This window comes from Alosa sapidissima, chromosome 18 (assembly GCF_018492685.1).
Source record: "Alosa sapidissima isolate fAloSap1 chromosome 18, fAloSap1.pri, whole genome shotgun sequence".
In the NCBI taxonomy this organism is placed as follows: Eukaryota; Metazoa; Chordata; class Actinopteri; order Clupeiformes; family Clupeidae; genus Alosa; species Alosa sapidissima.
The window spans coordinates 24,599,945-24,609,758 of record NC_055974.1 but is presented as its reverse complement, the minus strand read 5'-3'; the positions used below and the strand labels follow the sequence as shown (position 1 = coordinate 24,609,758).

Here is a 9,814-nt window from a genome sequence, read left to right as displayed (position 1 = left end):
TCTTGGAAGTTGCATGGCAGGTTTTCTCGGTAGGGACTCGCTACGTCTATGCTGTATATATCATAGACTGTATATAGAACAGAGTCTATAGCTATGCTAGGTGAACGATTCACCTATTACAAGTTTGTTCACCATCAAATTGGCTTCTTAAAGGTGAAAATCTTGCATAGTGTGCCTTTAATGGCTTGAAAAAGCATCGATTTGACCCTAAGACTGCTATTTCTGACCATTTTTGCCTGCCCTTCCTCCTTTCCTCTCATTATGTCATGTGGTCTGACCATCATTTCATAATCCCTCTGTCTTGCCCACTACACCTCCGCTGTTCCTTCTTTCCCAACTCTAAGACCACGGCCCACCCGGAGCCCGCTATACGGGTCTTATGAAAACACCCTTAAGCTTTTGAGGAATCCGAGGCCAACTCCAGTGTCCGAATGAGTGGTTATCTAACTGATCTCTTTCACTCGTTTATCACATTCCTTTCATCCCTCCCTCCCTCCCTCCATCTCTCTCTTTCTTTCTGCTCTGTTCATCCTGAACAGAGAAACTTCTAAGGAAGGACCTCAAGGGCAGAGCCCAGTTGAAGCAGAGAGGAGATAAACAAGCAGATTGTACAACCACAGAGAAACAGGGAGAAAAAGAAAATGAAATCAGACAAAGCTAATTGCTAGCCTGTGATCTAACCTTCACACGGAGCATCTTACAGCTCGTTCCCCACCCTGCCTTCTCTCTCTCTCTCTCTCTCTCTCTCTCTCTCTCTCTCTCTCCTCAACGTTTGCATCAGAAAAGTCTTTAGCTAGACCCCCCCAATCTCTCTCTCAAATTCATGACAAGGTCACTCTTAATGTCAAAGCAGTTATTATATAGGCTACAATACACCTGAAAATACACATACATATCAATAGATTTGCATATAAAAAAATAGTGTTTTTCTCCGTGTTTCTCTCTCTCTCTCTCTCTCAGTCTCTCTCTCTCTCGTCCAGGAGTTCTAGGAAAGCCTTGACCCTGCCCAGCATTAATAACAACAATAATAAAAGGCTTTCGGTGAACAAAAGGGCTTGGAATCCTTCCCACACCTAAATTTGGCTTTTATACTCCTCTGTGTCCTGTTTTGGTGTGTGTGTGTGTGTGTGTGTGTGTGTGTGTGTGTGTGTGTGTGTGTGTGTGTGTGTGTGTGTGAACAATCAGATTTTTATATTTGTGAAATTATTCATCCTGACAGACACTTGAACTCGTAACTCTTCTGGTTGAAATGGCCGCAGGGCAGGTCCGCACAATAAACTGCACATATCTATACGGAGTACTAGAATACTGCTTAAAGTCACTTTGAAGACTAGGACAATTGTTATAGTAATCACATAAAGACTAGACAAGAGACTAAATGAATCATTAAAAGAGAGAAGCAGGCCTGTCAAGTCTGAGTCTGAGTACAAGTCTAAGCTAGCTAGTTGATGTTAGCCCTGAAGCCTCTCCACCTCTACAGGGCAAGAGGGATTATAAAGTCAAGCCCACCGCTCTTTAAATAAACACACACTCTCACTGCCCACACCAAATGGACCACAGCACACCAGGTTATCACAGAAGGGCAACCAGCATGGGGGTGAATAGAGGGAAGAAGGGAGGAGGAGAGAGAGGGAGAGAGGAGGGAGAGAGAGGGAGAGAGAGGGAGAGAGGGTGTGCCTGGGATTTGGTTTGTGTGTCAAAGTGAGAGTTAGTGAGTGAGTATGTAAGCATGTGGGTCATTGCATGTGAAAAAATATGGTTGTTTTCAAATTAATTGTTTAACATGCATATTTTCCGCTTAGTTCTTTGTAACGGGCAATTTAATACCATGTTAAACTCAAGATGTTTGGGGCACATATCTTTAAATTAACATAACACACACAAGGCATTTAAACTCACACATTTTATTCTTATTCTAGCAGTCCTTCTCGGCCAAATGCTTGGCTAGTAATTTGTTGATTTCATTTGTTTCTATTTCTTTTTGTATTTGTGAGTTTACACTTAATTTCATTTCTACATCGAAGAATGTTATTCCCTTCAGAGTTTTTGCAACACATCGGCCAAATTGTTAAAGTTGCTTGTAATACATCGTAATCAAATAAAAATGGAATCAAATTGTTTCAATTTTGAATCATGAAATCAAATCTGGGCAATGTACCCATGTCCAGTCCCAGCAGAGAGAGTGTGTGTTAGAGAGAGTGTGTGTTAGAGAGAGTGTGTGTTAGAAAGAATGTGTGTTAGAGAGAGTTTGTGTTAGCGAGAGCTTGTGAGTGAACACTGGGATTTGCAGGGAAAATAAGTGTGTGTGTGTGTGTGTGTGTGTGTGTGTGTGTGTTTGTGTGTGTGTGTGTGTGTGTGTGTGTGTGTGTGTGTGTGTGGTGGTCGGTCAAGAGGTATCAAGAGAGAAAGAGGAGGAAGAGGGAGGGAAGGAGAGAGGGAGAGAGGGAGAGAGAGAGAGAGGAGATGAAGGGAGGGAAAGCGTAGAGGGGCTGACACGCTTAAGATGAAAAGATGAAGGGGGAGGAGAGAGAGAGATTGAGAAAGAGAGAAGGAGGGAGAACCCAGGAGTCAAGATTTAAACCCAGAGAACTAATGCTGACCACTTCACTGCTCCAGCTAGAGACAGAGAGACACACCTACCACTGCCACAGGATACTCCTGCCAGTCTACCATGAGTTAGAATGCCTAAGAGAAGACTAAATATCTTTAAATAAATTCTAAATAAATTCATCAGGTTAAGATCAGATTGACCAGTGCAGATGGTTGATACCTGTAACAGTTTACAACTGTCAGGAAATAAACGTTTATCCTGAGAGTAATCATAGCTATCGAAGATAACAGCTTCCTCCAAGAAGCTATACCAGGATTTCAACACTTAATGTAAGCTCTTTTCTCAAAAGCACATTGCTTACACTCGGATACACAACGGACCGACTCGGAGGAATCTCACTTCTACACAAGACTCTCCCACAGGCCCGCGGCTCTTGGACAGGAGTAGGAATTTCCGAGGAGGAGAGCGGTGAGTTGAAAAGAGCCTCACAGAGTCCGAAGCAGGGCAGAGGAGAGGAGAGGAGAGAGATCCGCCAGGCGCCGTGTCCACTGGTGAGTGATGGCTAGAGGGTGAGCAGCTACACTGTGACTTGATGAAATGGCCTGCTTATGCTTCCACCCTGATTGGAGAAGTAGACTTTATTTTAATGTAACACAATCTGCTTAGTTAACAAGAATCAAAGTAACTGAAAAAAAAATAATAATTCCCTTAAATTACATTTTAGAATGGCTCAGTGTCACCAGTCCACAGCAATATTCAGTGGACTTGTTCTACTGTTTAGTGTTCTAGAGTTCTACCCAGTGTACTACTCTATGTTTTCTATATAGGTCTCTCCCCACTAGTCCTCGTTCTTTCGTTCAATCCTTATACCCATCACTGAACTATATTTATGGCATCCGTACAAATATATACACACACACACACACACACCTGAAGGGAAACAAACGAAGGAAAGTGACTGAATTCCCTTGAGGGTATGGGTACGAGGGTGTGTGGTTGCATCTGCCAGATTCGCCCCGGGCTTACTGTGACAAACAGCACTCAAGGGCTTTTTTTAGTGCTTTAAGAGTAATGAGGACTATCCTGTCCCCGCTCTGTAACGCTTATCATAGTGGTGAGTGTGAGGTGATGTGTGTGAGGGGGTGGGGGGTGTATAAGAGTGTGTGTGTGTGTGTGTGTGCGTGAGTGAGTTGTGTGTGAGAGAGAGAAAGTGCGTATGAGTGAATAACTGTGTGTGAGTATGTCACCCTTGTCTTGTCCAGCTGGCTGGAGGTCTTTCTGTCTGTTGCCCCTGCCCTGCGATTGTTCTGAGGGAGACTCCCCGATGAGGGGTCAAGGGTCAAGGCAGCACTGAGAGGTCCTAGGGGTCAGCACTGGGGGGTGGGCGGAGAGGGGGTTGGGGAATGAGGGGTGACTGTGACATCCGGCCTCTACGTGTAGACTACCCTGCGGTGTTTGTCTCCACAGAGCCGAGCGCTCACTCGCAATCACGCTTATTTATTTGTGAAGGGGGACCTAACTGGCTTCAGAGTGAGGTTTTTTATGGTTTTGAGGGGGTTTTGTCTGTGTGTGTGTGTGTGTGTGTGTATGTGTGTGTGGGGGGGCCTAAAAGGCATCATACAGGAAGCAGGGTTTTTTGGTGGTTTTAAGTTTTTTTGTTTTGGTGTGTGCATATGTGTGTGTGTGAGTGTGTGTGGTTGGGGTGGAGTGTGGGTGGTGGGGTGCATTGCTCAGTGACTTCCTGGATTTGTTTAGAGCGTGGCAAACCCCGATCAATCACTCCCCATCAACAAGCTAACCGACGTCACACTCAGGGTTGTGGCTCAGGGTTTTTATCTTTTCCTGAATATGTGCGGTGGTGAAAACTGACCTGCTGTGTAAACCCTTACAGAAATTTCAGGTTTCTGGCAAACAGTTGTGGTAAACTTTTTGTAAACAAATTTGCAGCAATGTCATATGCAAATTTAGGTTTGTCACCAGAAGTTTACTGGAAGTTTGCCATTATTGGCTAAATGTGGTGGCAAATCACTGGTGATCACATTTGCCACTATTGGCAAACTTCTCATTGTTGCCAGAACTTTGCTGGAAGTTTGCCTCTAGCGGCATTTTCTAGTCAATTCATTTGTTTCCCACAAATCACCCACAAGTTTGCTGCAAATCTGCCGCAAACCTTTCATTTTTGTAAGAGAACTCAGCTCTCTCGGAGGAGCGCTCGCTCACAATCATGTGACTGGGACCCCAGGGCTGGAGTGGGGGTTTGGAAGTAGAGTAACTCATAGATATTAGAAAGATAGATACTGCATTGTCCATCGAGTTCTATTACGTGGCATACATGAACACGGCCGCCATATTGCTGGGGGCAAACATCTTACTGTCTATGGGCAACACTTGCCGGTAATCAGAGACACCTGTCAGATTTCCAGTCAGAGTCACGTGCTCCTCCATTGGCCTCCAGTGATTGTTGCCCCCACCAAGATGGTGGTGCTGTTTACGTACGTTCTGGAGCCCAATGCGGTATCTAGCTTTCTAATATCTATGGAGTAACTTTCCTCAGTCAGGGTGTGTCTGTGAGTCAATGAGAGGCCTGCAAATATGCTAACTAGGAGAGATCAAATTGTTAATGGCAGACCTAATTTATGCATGATTCATGACAAACCTGTTACAAAACGAGCTGATATGTGCTATGTATGATAACTTACATAACTTGGGCAGCCGTGGCCCACTGATTAGCACTCTGGACTTGTAACCGGAGGGTTGCCGGTTCGAGCCCCGACCAGTGGGCCGCGGCTGAAGGGCACTTCAGCCGTGGCCCACTGATTAGCACTCTGGACTTGTAACCGGAGGGTTGCCGGTTCGAGCCCCGACCAGTGGGCCGCGGCTGAAGTGCCCTTGAGCAAGGCACCTAACCCCTCACTGCTCCCCGAGCGCCGCTGTGGTTGCAGGCAGCTCACTGCACCGGGATTAGTGTGTGCTTCACATCACTGTGTGTTCACTGTGTGCTGTTTGTGTTTCACTAATTCACCGATTGGGTTAAATGCAGAGACCAAATTTCCCTCACGGGATCAAAAAAGTATATATACTTATACTTATATACTTACAACATTGTTTAGATGTATTTTTCTGAACTAGCGGGCTAATCAGCAAAAAGCCAAAAGCCTTGCCCACTCCAGAGAGTATACGTGTTGATGAACCATACAGTACAGTATGCTTCCACTAAGATGCAGATCAGCACTGATGAAAGCATTGACGAGATGCCTCAGCTTTTCAAAGACCACACAGACATGAACTTTGAGATTCCTCCCAGGCTTCGAGATTTCCCATCTTCTCATCCTCACCAATCATCATCATCAGTATCATCCTCCTCCTCTTTTTATCTTAACCGTTGCCATGCCGTATGTTGGCCTGGCGATAACATTCCCCATGGACCAATCTGATTCCGGATAAACACTGCAATCTGACACGCACTTGTTTCTGAGTGGACTTGTGTGGATGCCAGGACGAGCGGTAAGCTTCCTGTTGATAAAGGCCACTTCGCCCGCACTCTGAACTCTGACTCACCCCTCCAGTTTGCGCTGGCCTCTCTGCGTCTGCACCTTGGGGAATCTGTGCTGTATCAGCTTGTAGTCCCCGAACCCCCCCCTCGACCTTGAACTAGTCATGAAGAGACAATCTCTCATCAAGTGGAGGATACAAGAGTTAATTAAAGCCAGAGAAATGTGGGGATGGGCATGGGAGGATGTTTTGCAATGCACCATCCATCTGGCATAAAGCCTTAAAGCAACCAAAACCAAATTCCAATCATTCTTATTTCTAAGCACCAGAGTGTTACAGACCGCTCGATGGTGTTTTATGCCACCAACGTCGTCTTCCAGACAGCGCTGCCACCGTCGACTTAAAGGCACCTTATCCTAACTCTACCCCTAACCCTAACCTTAACCCATGCCTAACCATAGCGCCTTCCAGGAAGCGCTGCCTTGAAGACAACGTTGTGGGCATAAAACACCAAGAAACGTTACAGACCAGAACAGAAACAATGAGATGAAGTAGAATTGACTAACTGACCACTGCTTTTCTCCGTGTTCTTCCTCTCCTCTATCTCCTCTGCTCATCATTCATCCCTTCTTCCTGTCTTTTCATCCATCTCATCTGCCCCTCCTCTTCTTTGTTTACATCCATCCCTCCTCCCAATCGCATGTCTTCCTCTTCTCTTCTCTCTTCCTCTGCTCCTCTCTCCTCCTCCTCTCCTACCCCTCCTCCTCCTCTCTCTATATCTTCCTTTTACCCCTCCGTTTCCTCTTTCTCCTTCTTTTCTCCTTTCCCCATCTCTTCTTTCCTTCCTCTACCTCTCCTTCTCTCCACTTCTCCTACCCTCCTCCTCCTCTTCTTCCTCCTCCAGTCTTCCGTCATGAGTCTGACAGGCACGCTGGAGAAGGGGGCCCACCACCAGGCCCTGGACCTGTCTGAGGAGCTGCCCCCACACTCCCACAACAACCACCACCACCTCCACCCTCACCACCACCACAACCTCCAGCTGCAGCTCCAGCAGGCCAACTCCCTGGCCTCCACGGCCCCAGCCGGGACCCCCGTCAGCGGGTCGGGTGTGGTGGTGCCTCCCCCATACTCCCTGGGCGAGGAGGGATCTGGGGGTCGCGGCGGTGGTTCGGACGCCCCACTGGAGCTGCGCGGGTCGCTGGACTGCTGGGCATGCTCGGTGCTAGTGACCGCGCAGAACCTGGTCATCGCCGCCATCAACGCCTGCCTGGCCGGAGTGGTGTTTGGGGTGATCCTCACACCCGCCATTGTCATGGTGGTCTTCGGGTTCCTCTGCCATTCCACGGTAAGCAGCTTCCAGGTGATGTTACAGACGCCTTAATTTCAGTGTTTCCATTTCGTTTTGCCATTTTATGTTCCTATGTAACCTACTACGCGTCCAAGCTTAGAGGTCTCAACAAACATGGTCTTTTTTCTGTAGCCCACGTGGTGCTGCACCGATGTCTCAATCGTAGTGACAAACTAAATTCAGCAAGGCAAATTTCCTCAGTCAACAATTTTGTCACGACTACCACTTTTGTCAACCGAAATGTCAAGGAATCCATTGTTCATAAATATGCAACTGTCGAGTTTGCCAATGCTTTAAGATGCCACAATATGTTGTCATTATGGAGGGAAATAACAGAATATCATGAGGTATCGTGTTTTGTTATGACAATGTAGTGAAATATTTAGCTTTCGGTCATCTCCTAGACCAAAATAAAAATTAACTGTATGTGTATCGATTCAGCCTTCATTAGGAACCTTAAGAGTCCTGAGTCCTGACTCTAACCCTTGATAAGGACCTGCATGGGCTTCATGACTTATCTCTTCAGTGGCAAGATATCGACCTTGACATGTCTGGTTTGCAGAAGGGAGTTTGTGTAGTTGCAGATAGCATCCATCCCCCAGCCGAGATGATTTGCAAGTGTGCTTGTCAGAAGTGTTGCAATGTACTGTAGACAAGTGGATATGAAATATCTCGGACAGGCTAGGCACTCTGTGGAGAAGTTGGGGGAGTTTGTTCTAGTGGTCTTCAGCTATTGGGTGACTCAGAAGCCAAGGCTTTTGTCAAACAGGGGGGAGATTGGTATGAACAGGTCAGGACTCAAATCTATCAAAAAAAGCAGTGTGATAGTACAGCCTAGCACAGGGATGGGCAACTAGCAGGCCGCGCGGCCCGCGGATCAATTTTGAAATGTCATTAAAATGTTTGTTTCACGTGTTTTTACCACATCTGAACAGGATCCTTATTGTAATGATACGGTCCACCGATAAGGGCGCTTCCTATATAAAAATTCCAGCGGAGTCGAGCTTTCTTCACTACAGCCAGCGAGCAAGGAAGCGATAGGCTACAGGGAGCGGTTTATAAAGAAAACTCAGAACCGTAGACAAGGTGGGAAAGGTTCAGACAAGGTGGGAAACAGCTGATCTTAATACAGAATTCAAAGTCAACTTATGTGTTTAGTACACAAAATCAGCCATGAACTTAAGTCAACACTACAACACCATGCACGAAGATAACTAAAAGTAGGCTACATCGGAGCTGCTATAACTTAAACTGTTTACCATAATGTTAGTCGCTTTGGTTAAAAATGCGTCAGCCAAGTGTAATGTAATGTAATGTAATGCTAGAGCCGCTGTCGTAGCCGACCTCAAAGTAAAGCAGGGTTCCCACGGGTCATGGAATTTCAAAAATACCATCAGCATTTTAATAGTCTATTCCAGACATGGAAGGTCAGGGAATTATATCTTTGGGGGCAAAGTCATGGAATATCAGGGAATTTTGGTGTAGGAGTTTAAAATTGTCTTGCCAAAATACGTTAGGCCTTATACAGTATTTACACGCAGCATTGGCGTTTATTTAGTTATTATGAGTTATTACAGTAGCTTTCTCCTATTACTACTTGCGTGAGTGGTTGTAGTTACCCCTACCTGCTCTTTTCAATGGACATTTTTTAATTTCCAGATTGGTCATGGAAATTCAGGATTTTTGTCAGGGAAGTCGTGGAATTTTACATTTGACTTAGAGTGGAAAACCTGGTTAGAGCCTTTTTACAAGAGTCACTATTATCCATTGCAGTGGGAAAAAGGTTTATTGTGAATGTGTAATATTTTTTAGTTATTTTCAAGTTCATTGGTAAATAGAGGCAATATTAAAATTAAAAATGCATTTGAGTATAGAAAATATAAAATGAATGCATGTTGGTTTAATAAACCTAAGCTACTGTATATATTTTTAATACTCCTGATTCCTGATACCCCAGTGGTGGACGTGTGCGATCACATCAGGCCCTCTGACAGCGACAGGAAAATGTTGTGGCCCTCTCTATCATCAAAATTGTCCATCCCTGGCTTAGCACATCTAGGTACACACACACACACACACACACAGACACATACACACACAAAACACATGGTTTGATTTATCAATTTATGAGTAAAATATATAACTTTTTAACAAATTTATGATTGTCTTCAGGACTATGGGAGGAGAAAGTGAAACTACTGTTTGAAAATCAAAAATAAGTCGTCAAGTTGCCAAAGAAAATGTAGCCCACAGTACTTGAATATCCTGGCATACTTTAAGGAATGTTGTCAGGACTTTTTTATACCCTTCTCTCGGTTTCTCTCTCCCTCTCTTTCTCTCTCTCTCTATTTCTGTCACACACACACGCATACACACCATTTAATGGCTTGTCACACACAACATCGATGGTAACTTCTTTCTGT

At 45.2% G+C, this 9,814-nt stretch overlaps 1 protein-coding gene across 3 annotated transcripts in view; it reads left to right on the top strand.

Moving 5' to 3' along the window:
* The first annotated feature begins 2,536 nt into the window (after positions 1–2,536).
* The window catches only part of tmem88b (transmembrane protein 88 b), an 11,218-nt gene continuing 3,940 nt past the window's right edge, over positions 2,537–9,814 (top strand). The window contains exons 1-2 of one of the 3 annotated variants that reach the window (XM_042069072.1): positions 2,537–3,019; positions 6,948–7,403. In XM_042069072.1, the coding sequence (XP_041925006.1) occupies positions 6,957–7,403 (447 nt within the window). In that variant the 5' untranslated portion in view covers positions 2,537–3,019; positions 6,948–6,956. Of the gene's footprint in view, positions 3,103–6,947; positions 7,404–9,814 lie in introns of all 3 variants that reach the window. The other 2 variants (XM_042069071.1, XM_042069073.1) reach the window with 2 other exon arrangements.